The 17,042-nt window shown below is 52.7% G+C and overlaps 1 protein-coding gene across 1 annotated transcript in view; it reads left to right on the top strand.

Moving 5' to 3' along the window:
• The window catches only part of PRPF40B (PRP40 pre-mRNA processing factor 40 homolog B (S. cerevisiae)), a 21,789-nt gene extending 5,838 nt beyond the window's left edge, over nucleotides 1-15,951 (top strand). The window contains exons 2-26 of the mRNA XM_006870074.1: nucleotides 2,566-2,646; nucleotides 3,396-3,539; nucleotides 3,865-3,930; nucleotides 4,562-4,589; nucleotides 4,815-4,840; nucleotides 4,990-5,100; nucleotides 5,385-5,505; nucleotides 5,599-5,623; nucleotides 5,827-6,024; nucleotides 6,249-6,378; nucleotides 6,462-6,526; nucleotides 6,995-7,159; nucleotides 7,259-7,367; nucleotides 7,720-7,870; nucleotides 8,467-8,600; nucleotides 9,021-9,135; nucleotides 9,283-9,374; nucleotides 13,781-13,897; nucleotides 14,115-14,252; nucleotides 14,444-14,539; nucleotides 14,744-14,830; nucleotides 15,020-15,197; nucleotides 15,450-15,511; nucleotides 15,614-15,757; nucleotides 15,859-15,951. Of these exons, the coding sequence (XP_006870136.1) occupies nucleotides 2,566-2,646; nucleotides 3,396-3,539; nucleotides 3,865-3,930; nucleotides 4,562-4,589; nucleotides 4,815-4,840; nucleotides 4,990-5,100; nucleotides 5,385-5,505; nucleotides 5,599-5,623; nucleotides 5,827-6,024; nucleotides 6,249-6,378; nucleotides 6,462-6,526; nucleotides 6,995-7,159; nucleotides 7,259-7,367; nucleotides 7,720-7,870; nucleotides 8,467-8,600; nucleotides 9,021-9,135; nucleotides 9,283-9,374; nucleotides 13,781-13,897; nucleotides 14,115-14,252; nucleotides 14,444-14,539; nucleotides 14,744-14,830; nucleotides 15,020-15,197; nucleotides 15,450-15,511; nucleotides 15,614-15,757; nucleotides 15,859-15,951 (2,676 nt within the window). The remainder of the gene's footprint in view (nucleotides 1-2,565; nucleotides 2,647-3,395; nucleotides 3,540-3,864; nucleotides 3,931-4,561; nucleotides 4,590-4,814; nucleotides 4,841-4,989; nucleotides 5,101-5,384; nucleotides 5,506-5,598; nucleotides 5,624-5,826; nucleotides 6,025-6,248; nucleotides 6,379-6,461; nucleotides 6,527-6,994; nucleotides 7,160-7,258; nucleotides 7,368-7,719; nucleotides 7,871-8,466; nucleotides 8,601-9,020; nucleotides 9,136-9,282; nucleotides 9,375-13,780; nucleotides 13,898-14,114; nucleotides 14,253-14,443; nucleotides 14,540-14,743; nucleotides 14,831-15,019; nucleotides 15,198-15,449; nucleotides 15,512-15,613; nucleotides 15,758-15,858) is intronic.
• Nucleotides 15,952-17,042: the final 1,091 nt, after the last annotated feature.

Genomic DNA, 17,042 nt, shown 5'->3' with positions numbered 1-17,042 from the left:
AAGAGTCCCCAGGTCTTGCCACACTGCTGGCCAACCAGGTCTCCACCAAGGTTCACAGGAGTCTATTGAGCATTGTAGGTCTTAGCTCGCAGCTTCATTGTTGTTTTCCCCTCACTTCCCCATATCAGTCACAAACGTGGTCACTAATCAGAGCGTGTATTCCATTGAGTCTTAGTCTTGGAAGAGGGTTTGCTCTGAGGGGACCCGACCACTTGCCTTGATGTCTCCTGGGCGAGCAACTTGCTTGTTTTTGTAGTAATCAGTCGGTCTGCCTATATTGTTTTGTATTTTTCCTGTTTCAAGAAGTATCTTCTGTTCTTCTAGCTGCTCCAGGCTAGTCTGCCCATCCTTTCAAGTGGGAATTTCCCATCTCTGAAGATTCTGGATGCTGTTCAGTATTCCACCTGTAGTCTTATGTAATGCAGAGGCTCCGCAGGAGGCCTCCTTCACTGGGAATGCTATAGCCCCCATTTTAGGTATTCCAATCAGTTATAGGCAGAAGATGGACTTACAGACTTTCTATGGTGATATTTCTATGGTGACGATTCCTTTCTCTCTCCTTCCAGTGTCTATTTTATAATGGTGTGCAAGGGAAACCAAGATTCAAAAGACAGCCAAGCATCTTAACATTATTTCCCCCCTTTTGCCCATTCCAACCATGTCTCAATCCCTGTATCCCAGAGCCCTGTTGTTCCAAGGTTGTGCATACATCATTCTTTACCTCTGTCCCACTTAGCCCATGCAAACCTGCATAATTGTTCTCCTGTCTGCTTTGTTCATCCATTCCCCTCCCCCTTCTTGTATATTGCCTCCATCCCCAGCACCCAAATGATCCTATCTATTCCCTGTCCTGTGTTCTACCTCCCCTTGCTCCCCTTACCCCACTCCCCCACATTCCCCACCCCCAGCCTTTAGTATGGGTTCTTTTTCTTTTACAGTAGTGGTCTTATGCATTATTTCTCCTTTTGTGACTGACTAATTTCACTCAACATAATGTCCTCAAGGTTCATCCATGTTTTGTGGTGGTTTGCAGCTTTCTTGTTATTATTCAAGGTCACATAATATTCCATTGTGTGTATGTACCACAGTTTGTTTATCCATTCTTCAGTTGATGGGCACTTTGGCTGTCTCCATCTTTTTGCTGTTGTAAATAGTGCTGCTATGAACATTGGTGTGCATGTATCTGCTCGTGTTATGGCACGTATTTCTTGTTTTCCATGAATTTTTTGAAGCCCTCTTGTATAATCCTTTATTGATGGCTATTTGTTTGTTGTTAAGTGCTGTCGAGTCAGTTCCTACCCATAGTGATACTCAGGCAGAGGTTATTCATTTGTTAATACAATAATGCTGAAGTGGAAACCTTGTGCACACATCATTGTGTCCATGTGGGGCTGTAACTGTAGTATGAACCCTTGTAAGTGGGAGGGTTTTCCAGTCATTTATTCACTCATTATTTCATTCAATATTTACTGAATGCCTATTGTGTGCCAGAAACTCTGCCAGGTGCCAGGAATCCGGCTGCCAATAAGTCACATATGATCCTTGCCCTCATGGAATGGTTGGGGGTGGTGGTGGGGGTACACATCCAGGCAGACATAATAATTATAAGATTGTATATATTTTATGGAGTCCTGGTGTGGCACTGTAGGATAAACACTGGACTGCTAACCATGAAGTTAGTGCTTCAAACCCATTAGCTGCTCCTTGGAATCCAGTATCAGGTTGCTATGAGTCGTAACCAAGTTGATGGCACTTAACATCAGCAACAACATACCTTTTATGAAGAAATTTAAAAAGGTGATGGGACAGAGAATGACTTGGAAGAAATTAAAATAGATTCAAGAAAGCCTCCTAGAGCTAAAAGACAAGATGTGGCCAGCCATTAGGTATAGGACAGAAAGACTTAGGCCCTTTCAAGTCTGCATCTGTAGGGGACAAGCTGAGGATTTGTAGGACAGAGGGCAGCACAGAGAAAGACAGGAGCAGCGCTAGAGAGCTGCAGTGGGTGATTGGCAGGGGAAGAGATCAAAGCAAGCGGTGAGGCCAGTGAAGGAAGGATGCAGGCGTGAAGAGAGAAGAGTTAGGGAGACTAGTACTTGTGAGGGACAAGTAAATGCTCGTTTTTAGAGAGCTTGGTGATTGGATTGATTCAGGTAGGCGAACAGAAGTGGCCACTCCATCTCTGGACACTTTAGGAATGTCACAAACCTTTGCTGAATGGGTTTGCGGGAGGTACCACTTTGCTCCCAGTTAGGAAAATGGATGAAAAGCCTCAGGAGGGGCCAGTCTGTAACTGAAGTGGAGCCTCTATCATCTTTTCTGTGGCTTTGCAAAGTGGAAACTTACAAGATGACATTGAAGGGGCCCAGCCAGCTGGCTTTTGATCTGGCAGAAGAGGAAGACCTACCCAGAGCTCAGAGCTTAGGGTGGGCAGGACATTGGGCTTGGAGATCCTTCGTCTAGCCTTCGTGCTCCTTTTCATCCTTACCCTCCTTCTGCTTCCCATCTGCAAAAGCCCATCTCTGTGCCCATCCTGGGTCCTATGACTTTTCTCTCCCTCAACAGTCGGTTCCCGATTCTGGTCCCCGGCCCCCAGCAGCGCCTGCCCCCTTCCCACCGGGGCCCCCCATGATGCCACCACCCTTCGTAAGTTTTATGTCTTTCCCTGGGCTTGGCTTTTCCAGCCTGCTCCCCAGTCCCTAGCAACTACAGCATCACCAGCATGGTGTTGGTGGAACGTCCCTTCTGCTGCCCTAGGAGAGGGATGGTTTGCCTAGGCCTTGGGGTGGGGAGAGCTGCCGTCACGTTCTCAGCCTATAACGTTGACAGTCCCCCTTTTCTCTTTGTCCTCAGGACTCACTGGGGCTGGGGTAGAAGAGAAAGGGAAAAGACCCTATTAGTGTGAGGGCAGGGTGGGGGGCTGTCTTTCTCTTTCACTATGCCTTCTCTGTGTTCTTAATTACACCACAGAAGTCAGGCCAGAGTAGTATTGGTACTTATCGAGTTGAAGAAAGGGGATGGGAGACTGGGGGGTTTGGGTGTCTGAACAGCACCTGCCCTCTGCTCCTTCATCTGAGAGCACCTTTTGGGGAAGGCTGCTGAAGAGATGGAGCCTTCTAGCTGTAGTCTGGTGGCTGCTACACTTCCTGCTCCCTGTCCCCTCTCCACCTCTCAAGAAGCCGCCTGTGTAACTAGCCTGTTAGATCCAAAGGACCCCTAGTTTTCAGTCTCTTAGTGGTGAAATAGGAGGCAGTTTCCGGCCTTGTGCTTCTTGACCTACAGCCTCTGAGTTGCCTCCCAGGCTGGCTAGAGGGATGGAGGGAGACAGGTGGGCATTTCCTGATGACTCCAAGGTGGTGTCTTCTCTGCTCAGTCTCTTCCTTCCTCCTTTCCAGATGCCCCCTCCAGGGATCCCCCCACCCTTCCCTCCAATGGGGCTACCCCCCATGAGTCAGAGACCACCAGCCATTCCCCCCATGCCACCTGGCATCATGCCCCCAATGCTTCCACCAATGGGGGCTCCACCACCACTCACACAGGTAATCCTCCCCTCTCCAGCGGGGACCTCAGAAAACCCTGTCAGTGGAGCCGGGGTGGAGCTGAGAGTGGGATCTGGACTTCAGAAGAGGGGTGGCAGGGAGGGTACTTGGGGGCAGGCTCCTGTGAATTTGTTTGCTGAGTGATGGAGTGAACTTTCAGGCTCAGCTGAGAGGCCTGAACCAGGGCTTGCCTGAGGAAGTGTCCCAAGCCATGGCCCTACAGGGATCTCTGAGGACCCCTTTTAGGCACCTGCTTCACAGAGAGCTGGCCCAGCTGTGCTTGCCCTGACCTTGGTAGCTGGCATTATCTTCTTTGTATCCATAGATCCCAGGAATGGTACCTCCTATGATGCCAGGAATGCTGATGCCAGCGGTGCCTGTCACCGCAGCGGTAAGCACGGGGGCTGGTAGGAAGCAAGCTCTGCCCTGCAGCCCTGTGGGTTTGACTTGGAGTACAGGGGAAATGGCTGCCGTTTTTCTTACCTCCTGTTACCTTCCCTATCCTGGTCCCAGCAGCATTCCCCACACTCAAGTCCTCCTCTCCCCAGTGCACTTGGCTCTTCTGGTTCCCCACTTCATCCCCCAAAGTGCTCCCTGGGAACACCGCCATGCCAAATACTTTTTAACCTCAAAGAGGCACTCTGTGGCCATATTCATTGTCTCCCTTCTTCCACATCTTCTTGGTCTTTGGAGGAGACAGTAGTACCTTCTTGTGTTGTTGTTCAGTGTGGTCTGAGTAGGATGTAAAATGTGGTATCCACTGTGGAAGAGCTGAGTCTCAGAAGGTGGCTCAACAAAGTGCTTCCACATGGGGAAAGCAAGGAAAGGCGCTGCTGTGTGATCTCTCCTTGGGGTCCTACAGCTGTGGCCCTGGAGGCTGGGGGAAGTCTGTTAGGGAGCACAGATCCCTGGGAGCCAGGACACATGGATCCTGGCCTGGCCTGCTTCTCTGTCCCCATGGCCTGGGTCCTGGGGGCCACTGGGCTTGGCCCCAACCCTTCCCCCTCCTCTTTCTTCGGCAGACGGCTCCGGGTGCAGACACCGCCAGCTGTGAGTCTTCTGGGGGCCTGTTCCCCCCAGGCTCGGAGGTTGGGGGGTTTAGGGGTGAGGGGACCGTGGACTGGCGCCTAGCCTGGATCGTGCCTGTTGGGATGACAGGGAGCCTGGGATGTTGATGGCACCAGGGGATGTTTACTGGGATAGGGGAGGACTAGCTGGGAATAAGATGGGAGTTTGAGTGAGGACTTAGTGCCTTTCCTTTGGCTTTTTTTCTAGCTGCTGTGGCTGGAACAGGCCCTCTGGTAAGTTCTTCCAGTTGAAGAGTTTCTGGGTAGAAAGGCTGAAAATGGGTGGGGTTGGAGAGGCTAATGGTTATGTTTTTGGCGGGGGGTTGAGAGACTTTGGAAGAGGACCTTAACTACTGTTCTATGCACCCCCCTTGTTCCCACAGAGGGCCCTGTGGAGTGAGCATGTGGCCCCTGATGGGCGTGTCTACTACTACAATGCTGACGACAAGCAGTCCGTGTGGGAGAAGCCCAGCGTGCTCAAGTCCAAGGCCGAGGTCCTGAGCGGGGCGCTGTGGCCCTTCCCTTTGGCTGCCCTGACCCTTCTGAGTGCTTGGCCTCCCATAATCTCACTGATCTTAAAATCTCTAGCCCCCCACCCCCCAACCTCTATGGAAATGTCACTCTAGGATCTCAGGAAGCCCACCTTCCCCCAGGTGGAACCAGTCTAGATGGCAACTAAAGACCCCTCTGACCCCTACCCGCGGGGTCCCCGTAGCTCCCTGACTGTGGTTAGACGGCATGCCCATCCTGCTGATATCCCCTGACCCTCCTCTTGCAGCTGCTGCTGTCCCAGTGTCCCTGGAAAGAGTACAAGTCAGACACAGGCAAACCTTACTACTATAACAACCAGAGTAAGGAGTCCCGCTGGACCCGGCCCAAGGACCTGGATGAGCTAGAGGGTGAGAGGTTGTCGGAGGGCCTGGGCCTGGGCAGGCATTTGGGTGGGGACCTGGCTACCCTGTGACTGACCATGCTGTCTCTTCCCATTGCAGCTCTAGTCAAACAAGAGTCTGCAGGGTGAGTGATTCAGCTACCTTACTCATCTGTCCATCCCTCTATGCTTGGGACCGCTTGAGGGGATGGGAGAGAGTGGACTGTCTCCCACTAGACTGTTCCATGGGAGGAGGAGCCAGCTCTCCATTTCCTCTGGTCTCAGTCCTCCCCTAACCTCCTCTGTCTTTGCTCTTTCTTCTGGCCACGCCCTTCTGGCTCACCTGCAGGAAACAGCCACATCCGCAGTCTCAGCCACAGACACTACAGCCACAGCCTCCTCAGCCACAACCTGACCCCCCACCTGTACCTCCTGGCCCCACCCCAGTGACCCTGGGCCTTCTGGAACCTGAGCCAGGTGGGAGTGAAGACTGTGATGTGTCCGAGGTGGCCCAACCCCTGGAGCAGCCAGAGGAGAGCCCTAGCAGGTGAGGGCTGCCCCTCTGTGGCATCCCAAATGCTGGCCTGATCTGGTTCAGCCCTTGACCTCTGCCAGGGCTTCTCGGGAGGAGAGTGATGATCTGGGTATGAGTGCTGGAGGGTGGAAAGACACTGCTCTGCGAAGCCAGGGGGCTGGTATTACTGAGAGTGCAAGGCACTGGAAGCTGTAGGAGCTGGGGCCCCCTATGGCTGAGTCCCCTCTGCCCCCCAGTTCTGCTGGACAGCATCAGCCACCACAGCAGGAAGAGGAGGAATCGAAGCCAGAGCTAGAGAGGTCTGGCCTCAGTTGGAGCAACCGGGAGAAGGCAAAGCAGGCATTCAAGGAGCTGCTGAGGGACAAGGTGCTGGGGTGGGTGGGGCTCCCAGGGAAGGCCTGAGGACCGGAGGTGGGCAGGCCCCATGACCCCCGCCTGCTCCATTCCAGGCTGTCCCCTCCAACGCCTCGTGGGAGCAGGCCATGAAGATGGTGGTCACCGACCCCCGTTACAGGTAGGCCTGGGCAGAGGGAGCCAGGCCCTCCAGACCCTGTTCATGAGAGCAGCTGGACACTCAGGCCCCAACGGGCCCAGACCAGGAAAGTGACAGGTGGGGGTGGGGGTACCAGGCAAGAGAAGGGTGGAAAAGGTTCTGACTCGAGACTTCAATAAATGCTTGTTGAATTGAATTGAATTGAATTGAATTGAATTAATTGGGGAAAAGGGGCTGGATAGGGCAGAGGCCTGACTACAACTTGAGAACACCCCCTCACTACCTCTCACCCCACCCACATCCCAGGGATCTGTCCTGCCTCCCTGCGCCCTTGGAGCCCCTGCAGCCCTGCTGTGCCCATGCATGGACCCTCACTCAGCTCTGTGGAGACCCATCCACACGTGCCCCGTGACTCCACAGTGTGGGCTGTGCAAGATGGTTTAGGCTGATTCCTCTGTCTCCACCCCACTCCCACCTTCTCCACCCCAGTGCCTTGCCCAAACTGAGTGAGAAAAAGCAGGCATTCAATGCCTACAAGGCGCAGCGGGAGAAGGAGGAGAAGGAAGAGGCCCGCCTAAGGGCCAAGGAGGCCAAGCAGACCCTGCAGCATTTCCTGGAGCAGCACGAGCGCATGACCTCCACCACCCGCTACCGGTCAGGGGCCTGGCTTGGGTGGGTCCCGGGAGCCCTGAGAACACAAGGCCCAGAGCCTTCGTTCTCTGTCTGACTACTCGCTGTTCGTGTGCTTCATAGGCGGGCAGAACAGACCTTTGGGGAATTGGAGGTCTGGGCTGTGGTCCCTGAGAGGGATCGAAAAGAGGTTTATGATGATGTCCTCTTCTTCCTGGCCAAGAAGGAGAAGGTAATGGTCACTGGGCCACAACCGTCAGCCCCAGTCTCATGTCTTTGCTTTCTTAGGCCCCCTAGCCATTCTCTTCTTCCCCAGTGTCCTAGCTCCTGACTTGGAAGCTGGGGTAGCATTTGTACCACCGCCACCCTCTGTCTGCTCTGGGCTTACAAATGTAGGTGGGGTGGTGAGGTGGCAGAAAGGAGCCTCAGACGACCTGGTCTGTCATCTAGACTCCTCCACTTCTGGTGACATGAAATCCTGGAGTGGGCTCCTCCTGGGATTTCTCAGCTACTCTCCTCTCCTGTTCAGACCCAGTAAAGTAGCTCTGGCCTGACCTGCCTCCTCTGGTCCTGTGGCTTCCTAGGAACAGGCCAAGCAGCTGCGGCGCCGCAACATCCAGGCCCTGAAGAGCATCCTGGATGGGATGAGTAGCGTCAGCTTCCAAACGACATGGTCTCAGGCTCAGCAGTACCTCATGGATAACCCCAGCTTTGCCCAAGACCATCAGCTGCAGAGTAAGCCTGGGTCTCCGCTCCCTCCTGTTCCTTCCCTTTTCCCCACACATTTCCCCATGCTCTTCTTACATCCTAGATATCCCAGAAGTCCCCCAGCACTCACTTAGTGCCTGGGGATCCCCTTCCCTCTGGGGTCTGGTTGCTGACCTGGACATTTGTGTCCTTGGGGAAGAGCTTGGGGATGGGAGTCAGACCTGAGATGTTGATGATGTGAATAAATGTGGTCTGAAGGTGACCTTTTCTGGTCACTTAATGTTACAAGAAGCTCTTGTTGTTGGCCTGGAAACACTGGTGACCTCAGAATTTTACCTTCTCATCAAAATTTGATTCCATAGACGTGAAACCTCAGATCCTGAACTAACTGGCTTCACGTGAAGACTTGAGTAACTGAATATGCAAGAGCTGAATATGAGTTAATTTTTCCTTACACAGTTGTGATTCCCCCTCAACACTACCCTTTTCCAGTGGCCTCTTCTACTGGAGCTGTCTCCTTCGCATTTCCCACCAGTCTGGCATCCCTGGAACACAGGGGGGTGTGGGTGTCTGAGAGGGTGTAATGCTAGGGTTGATGCCCCTGAACCGCTGCCTTGTGGTAGACATGGACAAGGAAGATGCACTGATCTGCTTTGAGGAGCACATCCGAGCTTTGGAGAGGGAGGAGGAGGAGGAGCGGGAACGGGCCCGGCTTCGGGAGCGGCGGCAGCAGCGCAAGAACAGGGAGGCCTTCCAGGTATCTTTGCTGCCTTTATAGATGGGAGTATAGTCAGGGCATCCATTTGTCTGTGTCCAGCCCCCTGCCCTGCCCTGGCCTCTCCACTTTGCTGTGCTTGTGTAGTGAGACTAGATTACTGCACCACCCAGGAACTACCAGCAGAGGGCAGCCTAGACCAGATTTAGTTCCATTTGGTGTGGGGACCCAATCAGGTGTAGCTTAGCTCCCTCCTTGGAGTGGCAGGTTTCTGTCTTTGCCTCCCAGGCTGGCTCTTGTTTTGTTGGTCTCTTTCTGTATATTTACATTCTCTCCTTTCCTATTACTCCTTGATTCTCCATTCGTATCTCATCATGTCCTCCCTTGCGCCCTCTGTTATCTCATCTTTCTCTGTGTCAAAGTCTGCTCTCTTCTGTCTCACTCGTCCTGTCTCCTGCCCAGACCTTCCTGGACGAGCTGCACGAGACAGGACAGCTGCACTCCATGTCCACCTGGATGGAACTGTATCCAGCGGTCAGCACTGATGTTCGCTTTGCCAACATGCTGGGCCAGCCGGGTAAGGCAGCCAGGCTTCCCCTTCTTTCGCCTGGCTTCCAGCCCCGCTGGCCTCTCTGCACCCCCACTCCCTGGTCCTGTCCTCGACCCCACCCTGGGCCGTGGGAAGCTGCCGCCCGCCAGGCCCCCCTCCCTCCCTCCTCCACAGGCTCCACCCCGCTGGACTTGTTCAAATTCTATGTGGAGGAGTTGAAGGCACGCTTCCATGATGAGAAGAAAATCATTAAGGACATTCTTAAGGTGAGGGAGGCCTGGGGTTACGGGTGGCTGCAGGCTGGCTGCAGAGCTCTTGGCAGGACTCCCTTAAGTCCTTTTGTGCTCCGTTCTGTGGCTATGATTCTTTGCTGCACTATCTGAAAACCTGCTGTTGCAGCATCAACTCTAACTTCCAACAGCCCTATAGGACAGGCGTGGCGCTGTAGGAGCAGCACCAGACTGTTAACCACAAGAGCAGCAGTTCAGACTTACCAGTCACTCCTCAGAAATTCTATACAGAGTTGCTGTGAGTTGGAACTGACTTGAGGGCACCTAACAACAACAACATCATAGGACAGAGTAGAACTGCCCCACAGAATTTTCAAGACTTTCATCTTTATGGAAGCAGACTGCCACACTTTGTCACAGTGTGGGCTGATTTTTGAATTCCTGACTGGGTACTAGCCAAGCATTTTAACCATTGTGCTAGCAGGATCCCTTTTATGCACTGGGGAGAGTTTCCGTGTGTAAGGAGCTCACGGTCTAACAGGAAGAGAGATATGAAACTGATCATACAGAAATGGGCGTCAGAAGACTTGGCATTGGAACTGTGCCTTGAAGACAGAGTGGGCAGAGGAGGGCGGTACAGGGAGCAAAGACAAGAGGGTGAATAGAGGAGCAAGAGGCACAGATGTGTACCTGGTAGCCTGTCACAGTGTCCTGGCCCACATAGTATTTTAGACAAATTTAGAATTCAGTTGCTAGCTTTTTAAAAGCAAGAGGTTTACATGTAAATTGGATTCTTTCATCTTCTCTTGAGGATTCAGATTAACTAGCTGCCCTGGGCTGGTTTTGCAAGGCATTGGGTGCCACAAGCTGAGGTGTCCCTGCCCTTAGACGGGGCTGGTCTCCTCCTGGCCACTCTTTGTTGCCTCCCTAACACAGAGACATGTCGGCTGCCATTTGCATGAGCGGCTTTCTAGATTGGGGGAATATTTCTCAGTGAGCATGTTTATCAAAGGGAGGAAAGTGGGTAAATGAGTGATAGACTAAGAAAGGCTTGTACTTCCAAAGAAAAGGTAGAGGAAGCATATGTCTTTGTGGAAGTGAAGAGACTTCTAATACATTCAGTGAGACTACAGACCTGCACAGTTTAGAGCAGGACTTCGAAGCCAGCCTGTCCAGGGTAAAGTCTAGCTTAGCCACTTCCTAGTTGTGTGACCTTGGGCAGGTCATTTAACCATTCGGAACCTCAGGTTCCTTGTCTGAAAATCGTTTTTCCTCCAAACTGTGCCTAATTTTATGAGAGTAACACCTGGGGTGAAGAGTCTAGGAATATACTAGAAGTGTCTCACTGCACATATAATATTTCCTTGAAGTCTTGGGTTTTACCTTATAAATTCATACAAGTTTTGCATTTTAATATTGTATCTTTGCTTGTTTAGTATGCATTTTATATTTTGAAATCATTTACTGTTAGATATGTATCATAGTGTCCTTGTGGTTTCCTCAGTTTCCCTGGAACCACATGCTCCAGTTTGGAAGCAGAATCCTGGATATAAAATGCCTTAACTGTTAACTAAGAAGTGTGGATTTTTATCTTCCCAGTAGTGAGGAGACAGGAACGTGGTGATCAGATAGATGGGTGTTTTAGAAAAGCTGTTGCTCACAGTGTAGAGTATGTCTCTTGGAAGGAATTACTTGTATCATAGAGTTGGTGGTGGTGGTAAGAGGACCGTTTTTGAAACCAGAAGAAGCTCAAAGTGATCGTGGCAAGTTATTCAAATACCTTGAGTGTGAGTTGCCCTCTTCTGAGCCTAGGCCTCTCCCCTACTGTTGGGGCTACTTGGTAGAAAAGTCTAAGAAGCACTGGGTACCAGATGCTGGGTTAGATGTGTGGGAATGGGTAAGCAGGGAAGCCAGTTGAGACAGGATTGTTGCAGGAATCTAGGTGGGAGATGAGCTAGACCTGAAATGGGATGGCAGATGGGGAGAGAACTGTAGCACCCAAACTATGTTTCTGAGGCCCCTAGGATTCCTCAGGGGTGTCTTGTGACAAGCAAGCGGTGTGAAGCATGTGGGGGCTAAGTGCCCCTCCTTCTTTTCAATTAGAGTAGCTCTTGAAATAGCAGCTTGCTGTTAATACACTGGGGACATGCTGTGGCACTGTAGGATAAGCACTGGACTGCTAACTGCCAGGTCGGCAGTTCAGACCCACCAGCTGCTCCTCAGAAAACCCATACAGGGTCACTATGATTTAGAACCAACTTGATGGCACTTAGCAACACTGAGGTTCTTTGTAAGATTTTTATGAAAAAAAAAATGTATCTGCCATTTAAGAAAAAAAAAATTTTTTTTTAACTAGTGGAATCAAGTCACTAAAAGGTGGAACTGGAGTTTGTTATGTGAAATGGCAGCAAAGGAAAGGTTTGTAGCTGGAAAGGTGGCATCACCAATAACGATTAAGCAGAAGACTAGGTTTGGAGAAAATAAGAATTCCATTGGGGAAATTCTCAAGTGCAACCTGGGCAGGGAGGAATAAGGCAAATACTGTGTTGTAAATAGGATGATCATATAAAATACCTAATCCCAGGATGGTCAGATTTGATGGGGCAGCTGTCTTTCAGCCAGAATGGTTGGTACCACTCAGGACCTGGTGGGGCCTGCCCTAATAGTCTAGTCTCTCGGCACCTTATAAGAGAGAAACTTCTTTAAAGAGTTCCCCTTCCTACTCACCCTCTTGGGCTCCTGCCTACTGAAGACAGATGAGCCCAAGTCTCTGGGGCCACCCCCAAGCCAGGTGGACCATGATGGTACTTTCCATCCCAGAGGATAATGAGTCCTGGATTTAGAGATACTACAAGATTGAAGATCTAGACCTGGGAGGCCCATGGGTGGGGTGGGGGTTCACGGGACATGAATTTTCTTGGGAGCTGCTGAATTGAAGTGTCTGTCAAGTATCAGTCTTGTTGTTGTTAGGTGCTAGTTGGGTCAGTTCCAATTCAGCAACCCCATCCATATCCAACAGAAGGAGATACTCTCCTGTCCTGTACCAGCCTCACAATCTTTCCCATGTTTGAGCTCATTGTTGCAGCCACTGTGCCAGTCTGTCTTGGTAGAGGATCAGCTAAATCCTCCACCAGGCATCATCTAGTTGTTAAGTGCTGTCGAGTAAGTTCCAATTCATAGTGACTCTGTATAGGGTTTCTGAGGAGGGGCTGGTGGGTTTGAACTGCTGACCTTGGACTGCAACCACAAGGTCAGCAATTGAAACCCACCAGCCCCTCCTCAGAAACCCTATACAGGGTCGCTAAGTCAGGACTCAACATCACTTAACAAATCTTTTTAAGAGATTGTGAAGCAAGGGGACAGTGCCAGAGGTTGTTAGCTTGAGGAAGGTCAGAACAGGATGGAAAGGATGTGCCAGGTTGAGTGTTTGATGAGAGGAGTCAGTGATGATGCCATTGTAGCTTTCAGTTCCCTAGCAGAGAGGAGACACTGTGTGTGAAGAGAAGGGCTGGAGTGTGGGCTGAGGAGGTGCTTGTGGAAAGAAGCAAGATCCCACCCCTGACATCAGTGAGAAGGCCAGACACAGGGATAGTGTGGAGGGTAGAAGGGATTGGGGTCTGTGCCCCAACTGAGTGAGGATGGCCAGACTTCAGACACCAGTCACAGCACTTTCCACTGTGTCATCTTGGGTCAAGTTAGGTACCATTTCTAAACTTCATCAGGGAGTGCTTGGAGAACGTGAGCTATCTGAATGTAGTTACATACCCAGTGGCCTTGATTCCTCCCATGGAATGAGAAGTGGGGTGTGGGTATAGGAGTGAGAAGTAAGGGCTTTGGTGCTAGAAAGATGTGGGGAAGATTTCTTGTTCAGCCATTTATTAGTGATGAGGCCTTGGGCAGTTGCTTACACTTCTCTAAATCTTGGTTTCTCCTGCCTAAGTTGAGATACCTGTAAGGATTCAATGAGATCATGTGTGTGGAGCACTCAGCCTCGTGCTCAGGAGAGTGAAGGGTGGGGACTACTAGCAGATGCTGGCAGAAAATGCATGAAAGCATAACTAAGCAGCAGTTTAGCCCAGCTGGGGCTTGAGCTTTAAACCAAGGAACAAAGAACTAGTTGTAAGACTCAAGTGTCAATCAGCAGACAAGGAAGGCAAAGCAAAAGGGTGAAGTCATGGGGAATTCTCGGCCCCCACTCCTGTGTAGGCAGCCTCCTCAACTCCATATGCCCAACTTGGAGGTGCCTGAGCTAAGGGTTGAGACTGTCATCGGATGAGGACCTGGACAGTTTGGTTTGAGAGGCATGTTACAGTCCTATGGATTTCTTCTCCTGCGGATTTTCTGAGCACCCTGCAATCCAACCCTCTGCCTGCCCAGGAGGCCAGCTTTGGGCCTCAGGTGGTGGGTGGTGCCCTGGCCTACATGTGCTCCTATACCCACAGGACCGGGGCTTCTGCGTGGAGGTGAACACAGCCTTTGAGGACTTCGCCCATGTCATAAGCTTTGACAAGCGGGCTGCTGCGCTGGACGCAGGCAACATCAAGCTGACCTTCAATAGTGTGAGGGGCCAGACTGAGCTGGGTGGGCCAGGGCCATAACTGGGGCTCCATTTCTAACTCATTTTGCGTCTTGTTGCACTCATCACTCACTACTCTGGTTAAGGGGATATATTGGTAGAAGCCCAGCTCCAACCAACCTCCCACTTCTAAAGTCTGCCAGATGTGACCCAAATACCCACTTGCTGGTGACCATGTTCTGTGTCCTTTCTGTCCTCAGCTGCTGGAGAAGGCGGAGGCCCGGGAGAGGGAGCGGGAGAAGGAGGAGGCACGAAGGATGCGGCGCAGGGAAGCTGCCTTTCGAAGCATGCTGAGGCAGGCTGTGCCTGCCCTGGAGCTGGGCACTGCCTGGGAAGAGGTCAGGACCGCAGCCTGGCACCAAAAACCACTCCCTCGACCCTGAGGGCTGCGGGACTTCTGGAGCACTGAGGGCCCAGCTGCGGGCCAGCTCCAGTCCCTCCATTCTCCGCCCCAGCCCTGCCCTGTGCTCGTGGCTGTGTCCAGGCTGGGCCGGGCCTGGTCTCATCAGCAGTGCTCTCCCCGTTCAAGGTCCGTGAGCGCTTTGTGTGCGACCCAGCCTTTGAGCAGATCACCCTGGAGTCGGAGCGGATCCGGCTCTTCCGGGAATTTCTGCAGGTGCTGGAGGTAAGGCAGGGCTCTTGTCCGCTGCCCAGGCCTGTGAACACCTGGACCAACTCCAGAGACCAAAACCACTGCTCATCCCCAGGGCTCTTCCTCCCATGGCCAGTCAGGAGGCAGGGGAGCCCTTAGAGGGCGGCAGGACAGGCCTGGGCCCTCGCCTGACAGGCACTAATTCAGGTCCTCCCTCACCCTCTGTGCCTCCGCCAGACTGAATGCCAGCACCTCCACACCAAAGGCCGGAAACACAGCAAAAAGGGCAAGAAGCACCATCGCAAGCGCTCCCACTCGCCCTCAGTGAGTGTGGGAGAAGGGGCATGGGGTGAGGTCGGATCGCTGGGGGAAATAGGGAGCACTTCCGATTGTCCTTTCTGTGGGTGCACCTTCCAGGACTCCTTTGGCCCTAGATCTTCCCCTGTTCCCCATTCCCAGACTTGAGGCCTCTGTGCTGACAGCTGAGGTGCTCACGTCTGCTCCTCTGCCCAGGGCTCTGAGTCAGAAGAGGAGGAGCTGCCTCCACCGTCTCTCCGGCCCCCCAAGCGGCGGCGGCGGAACCCCTCTGAGTCAGGCTCTGAGCCCTCTTCCTCACTTGACTCGGTTGAGAGTGGGGTTGCTGCTGTTGGGGGACAGGGCTCCCCATCCTCCCGCCTCCTCCTTGGATCAGGTCAGTGGTTGCCAGGACCCTGGGGCAGAGAGGGCAGGTCCTGGCAGGCCCAGGTGGAGGGTACAAGGCAGGGAGGGCTGAACCTGCAGGAGAGCAGAAACAGTGCCTGGCTCTGGCCCCGCAGAATCCTGGGAGAAGGGAAACCAGATTGGCTCAGCCTCCTGTCTCCAGTCTGTTAGGAACAAGAGGGCTTTTCTGTTCGGTAGCAGAAAAAAGGACGAACTTTCTGATCAGGGGCTTTTCCATCTCTAGATCATGGCCTTCGGAAAGTTAAGAAACCAAAAAAAAAGAATAAGAAGAGAAGACACAAGTCAGTGAGTAGAGAAGGAACTTTTTCTACCAAGGTCCTCTCGTGTGAGATCGACTCTATCCACAACTCTCACTGGGACTGAGCAGGGGGGCTCTGGTTCTTACAGAACAGTCCTGAGAGTGAGACAGACCCTGAGGACAAAGCTGGCAAGGAGAGTGATGAGAAAGAACAAGAACAGGACAAGGAGAGGGAGCTCCGGCGGGTAGAGCTCCCTAACCGTTCTGCAGGCTTTGGAATCAAGAAGGAAAAGGTGAGAGGCAGGTGCTTTGGCTCCAAGTCCGTCAGCACTCTGGCCAGGCCCCCTTGGTTCTCGTCTGAGGCCTGAGGTCAGCCAGGCCTTTGCTCCAACAGACAGGCTGGGACACATCGGAAAGTGAGCTGAGTGAAGGCGAGCTGGAGAGGCGGCGGCGGACGCTCCTACAGCAGCTGGATGACCACCAGTGACCTGCAGGCTGCTTTGCTCCTAGGTTACCCACACCGTCTGCCCCAGGCTCCTCTTTAGCCGGGTCTGTGTCCACTGGTCTGTGTCCACGTTTCTTAAAGTAACCCCATCCCAACCCATCATTGTTGGCACCTCACAAGGTCGCTCTTGGCGTTCAAGGGCCTCCCCTTCCCAGACAACTAGTGCCATCCCTGCCCTCAGCCCGACCAGAGCTTCGTGGTAATGCCCTGTGGGGCAGGTGATGCCAGTAGATAAAATGTGAGACAAGCCACAGGCTGATGGACACAGCCTAGGTGGCAGAGGGCAGGGTCTTTACCCTCTAGCATCAGTGCCTGCTCCTGCCCACCCTGGCCTGGGGTTCCCCCCTCCCCCTTCCAGACCTGGGGCCCCATGTATGTGTGGTTTTGGTTGGTTGGTTGTTTTTTTTTTTAAATAACAATATTTATAACATGGCCAGTGACTGTCTTTTCCATGTGCTCCTGGGACCAACAGCAGGTTGGTGGGTGCACACATACCCAGCAGAGGGCGCCAGTGTCTCACTGGCTGGTCAGCCTCTCTCTATGTGGTTGGCGCCCATCCAGTCAGGCTCCCTTTCCCCCAGCTTCTGAGCTCTCATCCCTGAAGCAGATGTGTTTCCTCCCAGCCTCCTTTCTTCCCACCATGGCTCAGGTCAAGTGGCCACCCTAGCCCCCCAAACTCAGAAAGAACAAGTCAGGCCTGGTGCTGGGGTTTATGTACAAGAGAGAAGGGGAGGTTCATGTACAAAAAGGAAAGGGTCCCTGCATTCCTTCTCAGGGCGAGAAAGAGCTGAACTGGTCAGCTAAAACCATCAAGCCTCCTTCCCCAACAAAAGCCCCTAGCTGGGGAAAGAAGGTGAGAATGCTGTGCAGACCCTTCCTCCAGCTTTCCCAGGGGTGCTGCAGAGAAACCCCCCACTACTTCTGCCCACCTTAGCCAGGACCGAGCTGGCTGAGACTGCAGGGCCCAGGGGTAAGGGCTGCCCTCTCCCCTATCACCAGGGCACAGCTGGGCTGGGTGGGGCCCAGGCTTCAGAGGGCCTTGCTCCTGGTAAGAGATGAGCTGACGTTGGCAA

This window comes from Chrysochloris asiatica, unplaced genomic scaffold, assembly GCF_000296735.1.
Source record: "Chrysochloris asiatica unplaced genomic scaffold, ChrAsi1.0 scaffold00138, whole genome shotgun sequence".
NCBI classification, from domain to species: domain Eukaryota; kingdom Metazoa; phylum Chordata; class Mammalia; order Afrosoricida; family Chrysochloridae; genus Chrysochloris; species Chrysochloris asiatica.
This window is presented reverse-complemented; position numbering and strand designations above follow the sequence as displayed.